General features: G+C 33.8%; 1 protein-coding gene across 4 annotated transcripts in view; it reads left to right on the forward strand.

Moving 5' to 3' along the window:
- The window catches only part of TTC27 (tetratricopeptide repeat domain 27), a 219044-nt gene that overhangs the window by 64596 nt on the left and 133911 nt on the right, over positions 1–20537 (forward strand). For all 4 annotated transcript variants that reach the window (XM_074288154.1, XM_074288155.1, XM_074288157.1 and 1 more), the window contains one exon: positions 19806–19919. In XM_074288154.1, coding sequence (XP_074144255.1) covers positions 19806–19919 — 114 coding nt within the window. The remainder of the gene's footprint in view (positions 1–19805; positions 19920–20537) is intronic.

Consider the following 20537-nt stretch of genomic DNA (forward strand, 5'->3'; position numbering starts at 1 on the left):
TAGCATATGAAGGTGACCAGATGCTCCACATTATGAAATATAGTACATAAGCCTTAGGTTTGAAAATCATTTTTGTGCAGATTAGCATTTGCTAATTTATTTTTTGGGACATGCAAAAGTAGAATTTTCATTCTTTTTTCATAGTTAATAAGAATTTCTATAGTGCCTGTTATGTGTCAGACACCATGATCAGCCAAGAGAATATGAAGACAAAAGTAACATTTCTTCAAGGAGTTTAATAAGGTTGAAGACAAAATAGCATCCTGAGTGTCAAACCATTAGTACCCTTTCCTGATCAGCTTTTTGAGCTGTTTTTTCAGAATCAATTCTTAAGATGACATGACTTGACAATTGCTAGTTCTTAATGCCTCAATTGCTACAGTGATTGAAGACTTAAAAATATTTTTTTGCTACCATAATCTCCATTTATTTATTTAGCATAACTTTTTATTTACAAGATATATGCATAGGTAATTTTTCAGCATTGACCCTTGCAAAACCTTTTGTTCAAATTTTTCCCCTCCTTCCCCCCATTCTCTCCCCCAGATGGCAGATAGACCAATACATATTAAATATGTTAAATACAATATATGTATACATGTCTATACAATTATTTTGCTGCACAAGAAGAATCGGACTTTGAAATAATGTACAATTAACCTGTGAAGGAAATAAAAAATGCAAGTGGACAAAAACAGAGGGATTAAAAGTGCTATGTAATGGTTCCCAGATTTCTTTCACTGGGTGTAGCTGGTTCTATTTATTATTGAACAAATGGAACTGATTTGGTTCATCTCATTGTTGAAAATGACCACATCCATCAGAATTGATCATCATATAGTATTGCTGTTGAAGTAAATAATCTCTTGGTTCTGCTCATTTCACTCAGCATCAGTTCATATAAGTCTCTCCAGGCCTTTTTGAAATCATCCTGCTGGTCATTTCTTACAAAACAGTAATATTCCATAACATTCATATCCATAACATTCAGCCATTCTCCAACTAATGGTCGTCCACTCAGTTTCCAGTTTCTGGCCACTACAAAGAGGGCTGCCACAAACATTTTTGCACATACAGGTCCCTTTCCCTTCTTTAAGATCTCTTTGGGATATGAGCCCAGTAGCAACCCTGCTGACTCTGCTGAGTCAAAGGCTATGCACAGTTTGATAACTCTTTGAGCATAATTCCAAATTGCTCTCCAGAATGGCTGAATGTATTCACAATTCCAACAACAATCTATCAGTGTCCCATTTTTCCCACATCCCCTCCAACATTCAGCAGCATCATCTTTTCCTGTCATCCTAGACAATCTGAGAGGTGTTAATGCTACCCTAATCTTTAAAAGAAGAAAATGAAAGCCAACTACTATCTCAGATTTCTGTGCCAAATTTAAGCCAAAGACACAAATATTTTATATGTATAAACTGTGCCTGGTGGCACAGTTTCTAACTTGTAATAGCAGATGTAAAGAGAAGATTAAGTTCTTTGAGTGCTGAAACTAAAAATTTGCATACATCTTGAGGGAGCATCTTTATGACAAAGCTTAATTCACATTGCCAGTGAATACCAGAAGTTGAATTTCATATGATATTTTCAATACTTTTATTTACGAGTTCTCATTTTTGTTAGTCAAGGATTTGGTAAATTTCTTTTTTATTCAGTAGTTTTTAGTCACATCCAATGCTTTGGGTACATAGCACCTATATGAAAATTGACTATGTATTAGGGCCTAAAAATCTCACAATCAAATGCAGAAATATTAAATACATCCTTTCCAGATCACAGTGCAATAAAAATTACATTCAATAAATGGCCAGGGGAAGTTAGACTAAAAACCAATGGGAAATTAAACAATCTAATTCTATAGAATGAATTAGTCAAACAACAAATTGTAGAAACAATCAATAATTTCATCCAAGAGAATGACAATAAGACAGCATGCCAAAACTTATGGAATGAAGCCAAAGCAGTTCTTAGGGGAAATTTTATATCTCCAAATATGAATAAATTAGAGTAAGATGAGATCAGTGAATTGGGCACTCAACTAAAAAATCTAGAAGTGGAACAAATTAAAAATCCTCAATTAAATGCCAAATTAGAACTAACAAAAACTAAAAGCTGCTCCTATGAAAAAAGAAAAACCCAATAAAACAGATAAACTTTTGGTTAATTCAATTGAAAAAAAAAAGAGAAAACCACATATTCAGTGTAAAAAATGAAAAGGGTGAATTCATCACCAATAAAGAGGAAATATAAAACAATAGGAACTATTTTGTCCAATATATGCAAATAAATTTGACAAACTCAGTGAAATAGATGAATATTTACAAAAATATGTACTATTCCTGTTTTAGAAAAAGAAATTGAACAAACTATCAATGACCTCCCTTAGAAAAAATCTCCAGGTCAGATGGATTCACCAGGCATTTAAATAACAATTCTAAAGCTACATAAATTATTGGAAAAAAATAGGTGGAATCCTAAAAAATTCTTTTTTATGATACAAATATGATGCTGATGTTTAAATTAGGAAAGGTCAAAACAGAAAAAGAAAATTACAGACCAATCTCCCTAGTGAATATTGATATAAAAATTTTAAATAAAAAATTAGCAAAGAGATTATAGCAATTTATCACCAGGATAATATGCTATAACCAGATGGGATTCATATCAAGAATGCAAGGCTAGTTCAATTTTGGGAAAACTCAGCATGATGAACCATATTTATACAATACCAACAGAAATTGTGTGATTATCTCAATAGATGCAAAAAAAGCCTTTGACAAAATACAATACTCATTCCTATTGAAAACATTAGAGAGCATAGGAATAAATGGAATTTTCTTTAAAATGATAAAGCAAAACTATCTAAAACCATTACTAAGTATTACATGTAATAGGGATAAGCTAGAAGGAGCCCCATTATCACCACTGTTATTTTCTGTCACATTAGCCAATCTGATAGGTGTTAAGTAGTATTATTATATATTATATTATTATCAGTATCATTATTCATGATAAATGTTGGAGAGGATGTGGGAAAATTGAAACACTAATGGATTGTTGGTGGAGTTGTGAATTAATTCAACTGTTCTGGAGAGCAATTTGGAACATATTTGTGTACACTGTGATAAGGAAGAAGGTAAAAAGTTGTCTTAGGGAAATAGAGTGTTAAAATGCACCATTATAATTAGGAATCATCAAAGCTTTGGGAAAAAGAATTTGAATAATAAATAAAGAAAATTAAATTTTCAAATGTTGAATTATTAATAAGACAATAAGGAAGTACTAGAGGAAAAATGAGTACGAATGAAAAAGGGATTTAGAAAGGTAAACAACTTTGAAATAAAGACCAGTGTTTAGAAATTTAAAATGAAAATGGAAGAGCTGAGACTTTTTAGACAGGGAGATTCTACACACTCTGAAAAAAAGAAAAGGACCTTCATCCAAAACTCTGAATCTATCTGATATCATGTTGAAGATTCATATTGTGCACAAAGTAGAAATCAACCTCTGAACATTTCTGTGCCGAATAGTGTGAAGAATGTTTAGGAAATGGAGAAAAAAAACTACATTTGGTACCCTATCATAGTGTCCTGGATCTAGACCTGAAGGACTTTAGTGGCCATCTAGTCTAATCTCTCCTTTTTACAACTAAATTAAGTGAATTGCCTAAGGTCACATGGGTAAATCTATGTATCATATCTTCTGACTTAAGGTCAGAAGTCTCTCTAAGAGACTCAGCTTTGGTCTCTTTATCAGTTGCTTCCCTTGTTTTGGAGCTTTCCTTCTGGGCTTGAGTGATTTTTATTTAGTCACACTTATTTTATTGTTGTTGAAAGTAGCACCCATTCATTTTTACTAAGTAATTGTTAGTGAAATGTTAGATGTCCATTAAAACACCATTAATTTGAATACTGCTGATAAGAAATTTGTTATAATATAGTTTAGAAGTTAGGCCATTTATCTTTGCCTTCATTACATCAAAAGCATTTGTTACAAGTGATGATTGAATTAACAAGAGGGTAAACTGAGGCAGATCTCTGTGCAAGATAACATTTTTTAACAAGGGCATGCTGCATGTTAATAATTGATTAAGTAAGCTTGCCTCCTTTTATGCCAAAGCCTGTAAGCAAAAGGACAGTTTGCTTTTTTATAGATTTATTGGCTCTTATTTGTTAAATTATAAATTTAGATAATATTGCTGATTATGATATTTTTGGGCACAGGCCTAGCTCTTTTAATTGTCGGTAGACATTCTAGGATCTGTAATCTTTTATTGTGGCTGCTAATTAATTCTAATTTGAGCTTCAGCATATTTGAATTTTTTTTTTTTTTTTTTTACTTGTTTCTTGCAAAATTTTCTCTTTGATATGGGAGCTTCGAAATTTGGCAATAATATTCCTGTGTGTTTTCCAAAAAAGATCTCTTTAAGGTGGTGATCAGTAGATTTTTTTCTATTTCTACTTTCCCCTCATATTCTATCACTCTAGGATAATTTTTTTTTTTTAGGTAAAAGTTTTTTTAAGTTGTTTTTTTTTCTGATGCAATTGGAGTTAAGTGACTTGCCCAGGGTCACACAGCTAGGAAGTGTTAAGTGTCTGAGGTTTAATTTGAACTCAGGTCTTCCTGACTTCAGCGCTGGTACTCTACTCACTGGGCCACCTATCTTCCCCTTCCAGGACAATTTTCTTGGATTATTTCCTCCTGCATTATTATGTCAAGGTTCTCTTTTTGGTCAGAACTTTCTGTCAGTCCAATTATTCTTATGTTTTCTCTTCTTGATCTGAAATTAAAAAAAAAAATTAAATGCATGTAGTGTCCTGTCATCTCTCAATTGTAATCCTTCTTTGGGAGGAGGTTTCTTTTCTGTATAATCTTTTCCTCTGTGAGCAGGTTTCTTGGGAGCCTTCTGGAGCCTCCAGCGAGAGAGAAGATAGAATCTCAAATCCTCCTCTTCCTGATTCCTGGCTCTGAATCTCCTCGAGCTTCCCTGAAGTTCTCCCAGGAAGTCTTGTTCTTCTCCCAATCTAGACTGACCTTCAGACTCAATGTTGCCTCTTTTTATCCTCCCAGAGAATGGGCTTATGGGTACTGCAGGGGCTTGTGGGAACGACTTACAACCAATGAACTTGCTTGTTTGAATTAAAGGTGTGAACTCTGAACTAGAGAATTGTTAAGTATCAACTTAGCACTTAGTAAGAACCTAACAGGTATATACAACCAAAAGAAAAAAATGAAATAATGAATATAATTGGACAGACTCAAAACTAGGTCATATCCCCATTAAAAAAATTTTTTTAAACAATTAAGTCACTATAATGGATCAGAATTTTTCACAGAACCAGCATGTACATAAACTGTTACTTTCTCCATATCTTAAGTTCTCACTATTATCTTATAAATTTTATTTTGATATTCTTTGGAGATTTGATAAAGGCCCATATTTTAGACTCTTCTTTCAGTAAGAATTCCCCTATCAGGAGTTACCTAAAGTGATGAAATTATTGTTCCTAAGTCCCTTTCTCCCTAGTAAAGCACTTGTCTCAGAAGAGCAGTCAGTTAGTAAACATTTATTAAGGATCTGTTATATGCTAGACTCCGGGCTAAATGCTGGGTTTAATAAAGTGAGGAAAAGTCAGTCTTTGCCTTTTAGGAACTCATAGTCTAATGGGAGAGATAATCTGCAAACAACTATGTATATATAGTCTATATATAAATGGGAGATAATCAATTGAGTTGGGACTTGCCTTAGGGAGGATCCAAATTAGTTTGTGTATGTGTGAACATCTTTCCTTTGTGAGAGATGCCTATGCCTATAGAATAAAAATATTATGGTAATGGGTATGCTCAGTTTGAGAGGGGAAAGTTCTTTCAGTAACCCAATTATGAACAATTTGCAAATTTCTTGAGACCCTTCTCCTCCAGTTTGCCAATGTCAGTAAATCTTTTAGCTTTATGAACAGCAGCTTGCTGCACAGTGTACTAGAAAGAGTCCTGCAACCTCAGAATTCCAAGGAAAGGCTTGGGTTCAAATCCTTCCCCTTCATTTGTTAACAACTTGTTAGTTGTTAGTTCACATGCCCCAGGGACATGTCCCTTAATTGAAACTGAGTCTCAGTTTACTTATGTATTAAGTAAGAATAATAATATTCATGGCTCTTTCTTCTTAGGACTCTTTGAGGATTAAATAATACATTTCAATCATTAGTTAAATATTTTTCAGTTATTATTATTAGTATTAGACTATACTTGTGATTTGATTTATGCTTTTATCATTATAGTTGTTATCATTACTATCACCATTATCATTATCATTAATATTATACTTCTTGAATTGACAGTCCCATTTGAAGGAGTCATTGGCATTTTTGTGTTTGTGTGTTTGTTTGTTTTTTTGGTAAAAGAAAAACAAAAGAGATTTCAGAAATCTACCATTATCATGAAGTAACAAGGGGTGTGTGTGTGTGTGTGTGTGTTTGTGTGTGTGTGTGTGTGTGTGTGCGCGCGTGTGCGCACGCATACGCGCGCACACTCACATGCATTTGGAGAAGGCTTCATAGTCAAGAACAAAGTAGATTTTAGTTCCTACATAAGGCCAGCTATCCAGGCTGAGCACACAAGACTAACTAGCCATCTTTAAATTTTTATGATTAGCCATAGACTTTTTTTTCCTGTGGGAGACAACCTCCAGTAATACAATTCTTTAGTTAACTTGAATAAGGCACCTAGTTTGGAAGGGGAGCCAAGTTGCTTCTATTTTTCCCTTGAAGATTGGAGAGAAATTGGGACTCTTTACTCTTGTTATCAGGCTTAATTTGTAATATGAATACAAGTTTAAATTAGAAACAGTAGGATCTTGCTCTTATGGAGAATGGATTATAAATGGAAATTATTCCCAATTTCATGATCTTTTGTTTCATTTTCAAAGAAAAAGCAAAAGATATCTTTGGTTTGGTGTGCTTATTTCATTTTAGGACAACCTACTTTTGTCAGAACAGAAAACTTTTCAAATGCAAACCAAAGTATGTCTTTGGAAAAAAACTTAAAACCAAGCCAGATCTTACTGGGGATATTGTAAAGGCCCGTATATTTTTTATGTAATTGATTCTTCAAGTGAGACTTTTGGTGGATGGTTTACAAGTTATTAATTTTGTTTGTTTTACTATGAGTAAAAATTAACTCATGATAGATTTTATCATAGTAAAATTTGGTATTCTTTCTCTCTTTATTTCGTCCTTTATAAGTTGGTCTTTATTTGTATTTTCAAATAACCAAATACAGGAGATAGCCGGCTGGGTCAGTGTATAGAATTCTGAGTCTGGTGTTAGAATGACCTGAATTCAAATGTGTCCTTAGATACTCACTTATAATGTATTAAAAAACTTTCCTGTATAAGACAAAAACTTTTTAAAATTAAAATTTTAACAAAATTTAATAATAATAATTTAATAAAAATATTAACCCATGGCAAGTCACTTTATGTGAGGAAAAAAGGAAAGATCAAGATCTTTCCCTAGAGCAAGAGGATTTAAATGAGGAATTATGGTATGATTCTCTTGAAGAAGCTTCAACCCTGCCTAGAGAACAGATTATTGACAGGCCCACATCAACCCCACCTTCAGAGATGGAGGAAGAAAGAGGGGAAGAGGCAGAAACACAAACAGAATTGCCTGTGAAGAAGCCTAAGCCTATGACAAGATTAGAAAAAGCATTGGTTAAAGCTAAGAGAGAAGGACAGGATATAAGTGATTTTATACATGCATATCCTGTGATTGAAAATACTGACTCTGTAGGTAAAAAAAGGAGAAGATATGCACCTTTAGATTTGAATACAATTAAGGATTTGAAAAAAGGTTGTACCCTTTATGGGGCTACATCAGCTTATGTCAAAATGTTACTAGATGGTTTGTCTTATGAAGTCCTAACCCCGAATGATTGGAAATCCATAGCAAGGACATGTCTGGAGCCTGGAGAAAATTTATTATGGCTTGCGGAATTTCATGAATTATGTAAAATTCAAGCCTGATGCAATTCAGAGTCTTCCTCTTTCTCTGAGAGTCCTCTTCTTTTATTCTCCCAGAGAATGGGCGTGGGATAATGCAAGGGCTTCTGGGAAGAACCACCCCAGCCAATGAGCTTGCCCCCTCTATCAAGTCAACCTGAGTTCTCACCTTGTAATTGTCCAGAAAACCTGAATTCTCACCTTGTCACTGTCCAGACAACCTCAGTTCTCACTTAGTAATCCTAACATCTCCCCTTTTCTTTTGATTTAGAACATAGGACAGTCATGACCTTGAAACATAAATCCATCAATATGGGAAGTATTACAGATAATTACATAAATGACCTTGAAACATAAATCCATCAATATGGGAAGTATTACAGATAATTACATAAATTACATAAGCATATAGTAACATAGTAACATAACGCATGCTAGAAGTATATAACATAATCAAATAATCATAAATTGAAAATTTATAAATGTCCATAAGTCCATTGTCCATTAGTCTCATCTTGTGTGAGGAAGTCCAATGATTCCTGCTGATTTTAAAGTTCTTTAACAGTCTTTTTATTATCCATGCTCTTTCGGTGTAAGATGTTTCTTAGATCTTCTCCTTTATTTTGAGGTCTTTCTCTTTTTCTGTCTCTCTCTGGTGGACAAGGCGAATATGACTCGTTGGCACCCATCTGATTCCTTCTCCTGCTGAAGAAATACAAGCAAACCCTCTCCCCCAGGCAGTTAACCTATCTGGTCCCTTCCATTCACCACTTTCTGGATCTCTCCACATCACCTGGCGATTATCTAAGGACAGTGGAGATGCTCTCACTGGACACTGCCCTTCTGGTGGGTTATAAAACCTGTCTGCTGGAGCCAGCGCATCTTTGTCAAAAATTAGAAAATTAATGGTATAGAGAACTAAATTTAGAAGTTCCCTAGGGCTACCTGTGGCTCCCCCTTTCTTTTGTTTTTGGAGGAGTGTCTTAATATCTCTGTTTCTTCTCTCTACTATTGCCTGCCCTTGAGGATTAAAGGGTATGCCCGTGGTATGTAAAATCTTATACTGTGCACAAAAGTGTGTAAAATGTTTGGACGTATATGCAGGTCCATTGTCTGTTTTTATTGCTTGTGGCACACCCATAATTGCAAAAGCTTGTATAAGGAATTCAGTGACCACTCGGGCTGTCTCTTTTGCTGCTGGCATTGCAAATGTGAATCCTGAAAAGGTGTCTACCACGACATGGATAAAAGATAGACGACCAAAAGATTTATAATGGGTCACATCCATTTGCCAGATTTCATTGGGTCTCAAACCACGAGGATTCTTCCCTGGAGGGAGTGTAGGAGCATGGAAAGGAAGACAAGCTGTACAGCTTTTTACTATGCTCCTAGCTTCCTCTCTTGTGATTCCAAATTGTAAACGTAAAGCTCGAGCAGCCTGATGATATTTAGAATGAGATTCTTGTGCTTCCTGAAATAAAGGACTACTGGCTAACATGGTTAGAAGGCTATCTGCCTTTGAATTTCCATCAAAAATGGGACCTGGAAGTCCACTATGTGAGTGGACATGCAAGATATAAATCTTGCCTGGATGTTTTCTCACTTGCTCTTGAAGTTCCTTAAAGAGCTGATAAATATTGGAGGCTGCAAATTTTATTTGGGCTGTGGCAATTCTTTGTACTACACCTACTGAATAGGCTGAATCAGTAATTATATTTACGTCTCCTGGGTAATAAGTGAGAGCTAGCATGATAGCAAATATCAATCCCTGGACCTCAGCCGACTCAACCTCAGCCCCAGACGCAACCTCAGCTCCATTCAGGAGTGGTACTATAGAGAGTATAATCAAGATAATTGAGGAGCAGAGTTTACTTGTAACCTGGGTACAGATTGCTAAACTCTTGGCTGCATTAAGACGCACATCCCCTTGGTTCTTAGAGGAAGAAAAGATAGATGTAGATAAATGGAAGCTAGTGGGATATGAAATGAAAGAATTTCAAGCAAAAAATGGGCCTCGTTCAATTTCTGCAGAAGTATTTTATATCTACAACATAGTTCAATTAGCCTTAAACTATCAAGCAAGTTGTAGGAGAAGGAAAAGTTCTAAAAATGAACAGAGGAGGAAGTGTGAGGAAAAAAGGAAAGATCAAGATCTTTCCCTAGAGCAAGAGGATTTAAATGAGGAATTATGGTATGATTCTCTTGAAGAAGCTTCAACCCTGCCTAGAGAACAGATTATTGACAGGCCCACATCAACCCCACCTTCAGAGATGGAGGAAGAAAGAGGGGAAGAGGCAGAAACACAAACAGAATTGCCTGTGAAGAAGCCTAAGCCTATGACAAGATTAGAAAAAGCATTGGTTAAAGCTAAGAGAGAAGGACAGGATATAAGTGATTTTATACATGCATATCCTGTGATTGAAAATACTGACTCTGTAGGTAAAAAAAGGAGAAGATATGCACCTTTAGATTTGAATACAATTAAGGATTTGAAAAAAGGTTGTACCCTTTATGGGGCTACATCAGCTTATGTCAAAATGTTACTAGATGGTTTGTCTTATGAAGTCCTAACCCCGAATGATTGGAAATCCATAGCAAGGACATGTCTGGAGCCTGGAGAAAATTTATTATGGCTTGCGGAATTTCATGAATTATGTAAAATTCAAGATCGGCCTGGAGAAGGATAAGAGCTGGAGGAGATTCAGAGCCAGGATTCAAGAGAAGACTCTCTGCATTACATCAGGCCTGACGGGACTCTCTGCAGGAAGGGAAGTCACTTCTTTGGACAAGAGTTAACAGCAACTGCCTGGAGACAACGGTTCATTACAGGAAGAAGAATCTGTCTGAGAGATTGTAGTAGACACAGCAGATCTCTTCCCAGAGAGCGATCCGGCAGCTTCTGGAGACGACAGCTCGCTACAACTTTACATCTGTTTGCCTAATTTACTGGAGAAGAAAATGACAAACCACTTCAGAATTTTTCTAAGAAAGCCCATAGATAGTATTGGTGTGCTATGTATGGTCCACTGGGTCATGAAGAGTTGGATGCAGCTAAACAGCAATAACCATACTTTAGACTTCTTTTAGCTAGTGGTAGATTTTGGATCAGGCCTTATCTACTTGTTAATTTACTTAAGACATTTTAAGTTCCCTTTATAAAATACATTGTGCCAGGTGCTGCAGAAATACAAAAATAAATAAATCTTACCCCTTCCCAAAAGAAATTTGTCATCTAATGAAATAATGACATGTAAACAGATATGTATAATCAAAATAGAATGTTAGAAATACATAAGAGGAATGAAGAATGCTATAGAGTCTTTAGCTATTCTTTCTCTTTTGAGATGAAGGAAGCAAGCTTATCTGTAATTAATCTGAAAATTATTTTCCCTTGAACACTGATTCCTAACCCTAGTTTGGAGACATCTAAGAATATCTTCTCTGATCTCAAGTGATTGTGAGAAATTGTTTTCAATACAAAATTAATTTTTATTGTTAAAACAAATATGTAATCTCCTTTTTTTAGGACTAATGACTATATACTTGTTTCTGGGGCAGCTGGATGGAGCTCTGGATCTGGAGTCAGGAAGACTTACTTTCCTTCATTCATATCTGGCCTCTGACAATTTTGTGCAGTAACTTGACATCACAGAAGACATTTTCAGATATCACTAAAATAGGGCTAGCAATTAGTGTTCAATGTAAAGTACTCTCCTGTATAGTTAGACTATTATTGCTATCGAAGTTGGGCTTTTTTATAGTGCTGTTGCAGTATAAATTGTTCTGGTTCTATTCACTTCTGGTTATACAGTTCTTACAGTTATACAGTTCATACAATTCTTCCCATGTAACCTGAAACCATCTTCATATTTTTACAATGTAACAGTATTCATTATAGTCTTAAGTTATAACTTGTTGACAATAACTTTTAAGACTAAAATTAATTTGAAAAATTATTTTAAATAGATAATTTAAATTTTTTATTATTGCTGCTAAAGATAATGTGAATTTGGTGGGGTGTTAGTTGTTCCCACCTCATCCATAAACACTGAAAAACAAGGATGATTGTTGTTTTTGAGTTGTTCCAGTTGTGTTGTGTCTCTTTCTGACCCCATTTGGGGTTTTCTTGGCAAATATATTAGAATGGTTTGCTATTTCCTTCTCCAGGAAATTTTCTTCTCTCCTCATTTTTTCAGATGAAGAGCTGAAGCAAATGGAGTTAAGTGATTTGCCCAGGGTCACACAGCTAGTAAATGTCAGATTTCAGATTTGTATGGTCTAGAGCTCGATCCACTGTGGTACCTAGCTGCCCCATAAACAAGCATACAGCTATAAAAATTAGCGCAGAAACATTTAATTTCACATTATTGCCAAAAAGCCCAAAAAAACAAACAAACCATCTCTGTGCTTATTATTATGCTTGTCCAAAAAAAGGGGGAGGGGGCAAAGAATAGAAGCTCATTTGATTATTGTATCTAGAGAGTACATTTGTAATTTTGAATGAAAAAGTTGACAAAAGTCAACTTATATTTAGAGTGCTGAATTTTGAAAAGGGGCTGTTATATATTTTATTACAGGTTATACTTTTTACAGGTGTGTAGGTAGAAGAAACTTGAGTGCTTTTTCTTGGTGATGACTGTAGTCCACCAGAGTCTATCATGATGAGGCATGAGAAATATAAAAAGTAATTTGTAGTTCTTTTGAAAACTTGAAGTGAGCTGGAAATAGCAAGTCAAAAAATGATTTACAAGTGCTAAAGAAGATCAAATCAAATCCCATGATAATCTTGCCAACTATCAGCAAGAGAGTTAAAAAATAGCATCCCTTATTTATTTTTGTAAAGTATCTTGTACATATTAGGTATCTGATTTGTTTGTTTGTTGTTGAATTTAGATTTGCCCAAATTAAGTAAAGTTAAATAATAGCAAATGTATATATTTGTATATATAGATGTGTATGTATATATACACACACACACACACACACACACACACACACACACACACACACATATATATATATATATATATATATATATATATATATATAGTAAAAAAAGTTTTGCTTGATTGTTTTTAAGCCTTAATGAGGAGAAAAGACTAGTACATTTTTATTAATTAATTTTAAAAGATTTTAAAAGGACGAATTAGTTTTTGAACTTATGTTTTTCTTTGTTGTATTATTTTCTGTTAGTGGATATTAGTCTTTTATCTGATCTGATTAGACTTTTGATCTGGTTTATTTGTCGAAAGCTATTTTGTAATATAACTTTGAGAAATTGAAAACAATTAAAAAACCTTTAAAAGAGCTTCAGCAATAAATGGTATGTTTTGTTTGCTGATTGATAGACTTTTCTTTTTTTGGATTAATATTTTGTGGGGAATGGAGGCTGAGGGGAGGGGGGAAGTATGGATAAAAATATTCTTTAAAGTGCTCTTTCTACCATGTTTAAAAAATATCACATGCTGCTCATATTTGTAGCTTAAATTAAAGAACAAAATAAGCACATGTAGTAGTTTTGAAAACTACTATTTTAATGCATAATATGGAGTGACCAAATTTCAGAACATTAGAACAAGAGAGTCCCTTGAAGCTTAAAAGAGATGGTTATGAGGGACAAAATTAGAAGAATTCTAGTACTATTTTACACTCTGGATAATAAACATTTGGAACTTATCTCAAAGAGGAAGCTGAAAAGAAACTTCTAGAAGAGTTTAAAAGAATTGATTGAAAATAGATTCATAGTAGCTAACTATAGTAATTTAGCCTGAGATACATCCCTTTCTTTTGAGGTTGGTATTAGGGACCAATGATGTGAGTGACCTGTGTATGATGGGGGTATGAGTAACCTGGTATGGAATTTTTAATTTTCCTATTCTCTAATTTGATTACGTTAATATATTACCTCATCCAATATATTGCAAGTACATGTATTTTAGAGGTTACTTTTATTTTTAAAAATTGTACTTATATCTTTTATTTTTATACCATAGTCTCTTATTTTCCTCATACTCCCACTGAACTCTGCCTTTCACCAAAGAAAAACTGTTAAATAAAAACAGCTGGTTAGGAAACCAAATCTGACTGCATATGCAGCATTCTGCAGCTTTAGTATTCTACCATCTTATCAAGAGAATGAAAATATGTTTCATCAATTAGAAGGTTTTGAAACTTTTTTTTGGGGGGGGAGAAGGGGCTGTCAGCATCAGGTACTAAGGAAGAGGAAAGCATAATAAGCTTACTTGTAAAATGAGTAGAGGCATCTGAAAATGAGGTTTATAAGAAAAAAATTCTTATGGGCTAAGTAGAAATGCCTAATATTTAATATGACTCTTTAAAAATAACTTTTAGGACAGATAAAGGAGGCTTGATATTATGACACAGAAGAAAATCCCAGAGAAAAACTGAGGCATTTAGGGTTAGGGTTAGGGTCAGAAGAAATACAAATTCAATTGTTCTTTTAAAAAAAAGACTCCTTTTTGTTATTTTGGGCATTCTATATTTGTCATTATCATTCTGTAATATGACTACGCCTTACTGGAAGTCCAGTGTTTTTGGTAATATTTAATTTCATTTTTACCTTCTTATTAAATTTTATTTTTAAGATATATAATTTTCCTGCTATCCTTATTTAATTTTTGCTAAACAATTTGGACAAATAATAATATCCAAGTTTTGGCTTATTTAGCTAAAATTTCATTGTACTTTGAGTAAGGTGCCATATCTTATTGATAGGTAGTTGTTTATATTTTTCCATTTGAATAGGAGAGCTTTTTTTTTTTTTTTTTTAAACCATATTTGAGTTTTGACCATAGAACATGATTATACACTGTGATGTATGCTATACGAGTTCTTCCAGTGTCATGGGATAAAATAAAAAGTCTACATCTTAAAAAAGTAGAGGTAATTACATCATTACCAAGTTGGCAGTGGCAGAGTAAATGATCATACATCTTTAGAAAACTAAAAGCAAATGGTACATTTGGGAGAAGTCTTTGACTTTGCAAATGAAAATGGAAGCCATTGGCTATTGTGACTTAGTCAAATGGCTCCATTAGAATTTTTCCCCCCATTTCTTTGGGTTTTACAGTGGATCAAGACACTATGTAATAATATCTCAGAATTTGAAATTAACTTCAAAATTTAAATATTGCCAATGTTGTTCTCTGGAACGAATGAATGCCAGGAATTGAGAATACTAGCATAAAGCCAGAGACAACCTGGCTTCATAGCACTTGGGACAATGATGTCTTTCTTTTGGGAGAGGAAATAAATAGTTCTGATGGTCAGGTTTTTTCCTTGTCTCTACCTTCATTGTAGTGGAAGGATACTTCTTTTCTATATCTGCATAAAAAAGACATCTGTTTTCTGACTAATTGAATCAGTTGAGGAGCCCATTTTTGAACTGGAGGACAAAGGATTGGGGGGAGGAATGGTTTTGACTTAAGTTTCTTTTCTCCCTGTTCAGACAAATGTAGGGTCTGTAAATTGGAGACAAGTTGAACATGGTAATCTGAATTGGACATTGTTCAGTGGACTTTGTTTCCAAACTATTAAAATGTCTTGTTAAAATATAGCCTTGTTTACAATACTGTTCCCCACATGGACCCTGAGGGCAGTATAACATTGTGGCACTAAAGTATTTTTATTTTTTCTCTATTAGTGCCCCATCAATGTTATCATTGATGGCGACCTTTGGAAAGCACTTATTTTAAACATGCCCTATCTAAAGTTGACCCCTTACAGAAAAAAGATTTTGTTAAATGTTTTTCCTAACTAGAATGATCAAAGAGAATCACATTCTTTAGTGATATCATTTCCCAGACTTTTTTCTTTGGTCTTTTTTCAAAGGTCTTTTTTTGTCAGATTACATTTTACTTTTAACTTTCAGTGAGATGTTTTGCTTATCGTGCACACAGTGCTTTTGTCTTGCTAGGGTAGAAAAAAAGCTGCTTTTGCAGTTTTTTTGGTGAAAAAATTTGCCCCCTTTATATGTGAACCTTTAAGATAACTATGCTTGATTTTAGCTTAACAAGAAAAGCCTGAAGTGTTACCCTGTGATTCTGATATTAATAAAAAAAATAAGTGGTGGATTTACTGAATTTGGCCTGGTTAGTTAGCAAAGTCAGTAAGCAAAGCAGATTGAAAAATGGCTTCTGATCATTTTATACTAAGTATAAGATGTAACATTATAAATACTATAAAGAAAAGACAAGTTGAAAAGAAAAATGTATAGTTTTCAGCTGTAAGTTTCAGGAAATTTCCTTTTACACTTAAAATGGCTCAAATTACATAAATATCAGAAAGATTATGTCTTTCAAACATTGTTTAAAATCTATTGATTCATATACAGAGGACCTCCTCCAGATCAGTCTCATGATTTTGGCACAAGGTTTTAAATGAGTAATCTTCTTTTTGTAAGATGATGTAATGAGGACCTCCCACATTGTATTTGATATAGTCAGTCTGCACTTTTACAGAATACAAATAAAATTCTTCCCATGAAAAAAATTCTTACATTAAAGTCAAATCTTACTTCTCATAAAAAATCCTACAGCCTTACAAGGCATCTAGTTTCACCTTACCCATGGTGGATAAATCATTTTTGCAAAGTTCCCCACTGGGCATTAATTGCCCAGTTTCTGCCTAAATAACTCCAATATCAGGAGAGTCAGTGTTTTTCTTAATGTTTTAATGAATCTCCCAGTTGCCCAGCCTTGTAAACTAGGTATCATTTTGTCCCTCTCTTCTCAGGCATCCTCTCCCTCCCCACAATATCCTGTTGCTATTTTACTTTCACAGCATCTTTTGCACCTGCCCCCTTCTCTCCTCTTCACTGCTGCCATTTTGGTACAAACCCTCCTCACTTCATATCTGGATTATTGCAATTATCTGCTGTTGGATCTGTCTGCCTCCAGTCTCACCTCACTCCAGTCCATCCTACATTCAATTGTTAAATTGATCTACCTAATAGTCTGACCATGTCACTCTCTTACACTCCATTAATTAAACTCCCTGTTACCTCCAGAATCACATATAAAAATACTATGTAATTTTAAAAATTCTTCATAACCTGGTCCCTTTCTCCCTTTCCAGCCTTCTTATACCTTAGTCCTCTCTATTTACTCTTACGATCCAGAAAATCCAGTGATACTGACTTCCTTATTTGCTCCTTTGAATAAGGTCTTCCATCTCCTGACTTTAGGCACCTTCACTGTGCCACATGCTTTCAATGCCTTCCCTTTTCATTTTCTTTTGGCTTCTCTTAAGTTAAAATCCTGCCTTCTGCAAGAAGTTTTTCTCTGATCTCCTAATTGTAATGGCTTTTTTTGGGATGTTACTTGTAAATCTATCCTTTATTTCTTATTTCTGCATTGTTGTTTTTGTGTTGTCTTCCTGATTAAACTGTGGGGCTCTTTGAGCTTATGGGACTGCTTTTGCCTTTTTTTTTTTTTTTTTAATCTTTAGTGCTTATAGTTCTGGGCAAAAGATGCTTAATGTTTATTGGCTTGACTTTAGTCAGCTGGTTCATTCCACTTTTAAACAGTTATTCATGTGAGAAAGTTCTGCTTTATATTAAGCTGAAACTTGTCTCACTATGACTTTCATTCATTGTTTCTTTTCCTCTTTTTTGAAATCACACAATATGAGTCTAACCAGTCTTTCTTTGTGGCAAAAGTTCAGATATTAGACAGTTATCATGTATCATTTAAGGATTCTTATCTCCATGTTAGTCATCTTTTCCTGAGTCTGGTTCTTGTTTATCACCATTCTAGATACATCCCATCTTGACAAGCACTTTTTTTTTTTTAAATTAAAAGTTTTTATGGGTGATTTTTTTCAATATTGATCTTATAATACCAAATTTTTCTCCTTCCACTCCCTCCCCTAGCTGGCAGGTAGTCCTATACATGTTAAATATATTGAAATACATGTTAAATCCAATATATGATACATATTTATACAGTTATCTTGTTGCATAAGAAAAATCGGATCAAGAAGAAAGAAAAAGAAAAACAAAAAACGAAAACAAAATGCAAGCAAATAACAACAGAAAGAGTGAAAATGCTAGGTTGTAGTCCACACTCAGTTTCCACAGTCCTCTCTCTGGGTGTAGATGGCTCTTTTCATCACAGAACAAGTGGAACTGGTTTGAATCAACTCATTGTTGAAGAGAGCCACATCTGTCAGAATACATCCTCTTACACTATTGTTGCTGAAGTGTATAATGATCTCCTGGTTCTGCTCATTTCACTTAGCATCAGTTCATGTAAATCTCTCCAGGCCTCTCTGAAATCATCCTGCTGGTCATTTCTTACAGAACAATAGTATTCTATAATATTCATATACCATAATATAGTATTCATATACCATAATTTATTCAGCCATTCTCCAATTGATGGGCATCCACTCAGTTTCCAATTTTTTGTCATTACAAAAAGGGCTGACACACACATTTTTGCATATGTGGGTTCCTTTCCTTCTTTTAAGATCTATTTAGGATATAATCCCAGTAAAAACACTGCTGGGTCAAAGAATATTCACAGTTTGATAACTTTTTGAGCATAGTTTCAAACTTCTCTCCAGAATGGTTGGATTGGTTCACAATTCCACCAACAATGCATCAGTGTCCCAGTTTTCCCACATCCCCTCCAACATTCCTTATTATCGTTTCCTGTCATCTTATCCAATCTGAGAGGTGTGTAGTGGTATCTGAAAGTTGTCTTAATTTGCATTTTTCTAATTAATAGATGATATGGAGCACCTTTTCATGTGACTTCAAATAGTTTCAATTCATCTGAAAATTGGCTGTTCATATCCTTTTACCATTTATCAACTGGGGAATAGCTTGAACTATTACAAGACAATTGAACTATTTACTGTCATTTTTGAGCTTTCATTTTTTTATTTTGTCATTGTTCTTTCTATTTATATTGTTTTCTTAGTTCTGTTTAGTTTATATCATTTCAGCTATATTTTCCCATGATTCTCTATATTCATCATATTCATATTTCTATTGTAAAGTAATATTCCATCATGTCATGTATCATAGTTTGGTTAGCTATTCACTAGTTGATGGCCATTTACTTTGTTTATATTTGTTATTTACCAAAAATAAATAAATAAAATCTATTCTAATTAGTTTTATTTTTATGAGGCCTTTCTTTTTGTCTTTGAATTTCAAAGGGACATTTTAATCAGCTTCTTTCTATGATTCCAAATTAAATTTGAAGATGATTGGACCAATTCAATTTGTTTACATGATTCTAGATTACATTACAAATTGTTTGAAACAATTCACAACTTTATCAACAATTCATTGGTATGCCAGTCATTTTATAACCCCTCTAACACTGACTGTTTTCATTTTTTTGTTATCTTTGCCAATTTACTGAGTATGAGATGAAACCTCATGGTGGTTTTGTTTTGTATTTCTGACAACTATTTAATTTTTTTTGACCATTGGGAAATGGCTTTTGAACTTAACATTTCTATTAGATGTTTAAATATATTGGATATCAGACTTTATGCCAACCTTTATGGTTGACAAAAATTTTTTTTCTTTTTTAATCCTAGTTGTGTCAATTTTGTTCAAGCCAAAATCTTTGTGGTTTCATGGTATCAAAATCTTCAATATAAATAAATATAAACAAAACCTTCAAATAATCTTTAAATAACTTGGGGGTAATTTAAAATGAAATGCAGTGTTAGGGAAGATATTTTGGTCCATGCAAAAGTGGGATGTACAACTTTCATCACAAGACTTATGCCATGTCTCTTTTATGCTTTGTTTTTCCAGTGTTTACTTTCACAACCAAAGTTTTGGGCCATTCAGACAACAGCTTTGATCCTCCGAACAAAATTGGAGAAAGGGAGCACTCGACGAGTGGAACGGGCAATGATGCAGACACAGGTGGGGATGCTATGACTTTGTATACGTCTCATTTTCTCTTCTTTTCCCTTCATTATCCTCATCCATTTATTTAGTATTTATGTTAATCATATAACCCTTCTTTAAATACTGATTTTTATCAGTATCATTGTTTATGTACATTTCTTATTTAGTTTGATTTCAAAGAAAAATGTTAATGTTCCATCTCCTAGTCTTTTATTACTTTGTAGTGACATTTTTGGCATTTAAAAACAATTCCTCTTCACTGTCATCTGAATATATTTTTTACTAAATAGATTTTTAAATTGTTTGATTTTTTAAAATATTTTATTCAAACTTTAAAGTTTTTTTCTTTTTAATTTTGTGTCTTTATCTTTATATTTAGCTTTTACATGACCTTTATGATGAAATATATCTTTTCCCTTACCCTGTCAAGGATTATGCCTTTTAACAAAGATAAAAGGAAACATGGTAGTGAGGGATAAAGCAGTTCAAAGCTACCACTACAACTGGGTTTAACATTATATACAATGTTCCAGACTAGATTTGGTCATTATCATTTTATCAGCATTCAGTTTTTCTTTTTGTATATTCTCTGTGTTGAGATTTACAGTCCTTTTGTATGTTGTATTCCTCCTT

Source organism: Sminthopsis crassicaudata, chromosome 2, assembly GCF_048593235.1.
Source record: "Sminthopsis crassicaudata isolate SCR6 chromosome 2, ASM4859323v1, whole genome shotgun sequence".
Taxonomy (NCBI): domain Eukaryota; kingdom Metazoa; phylum Chordata; class Mammalia; order Dasyuromorphia; family Dasyuridae; genus Sminthopsis; species Sminthopsis crassicaudata.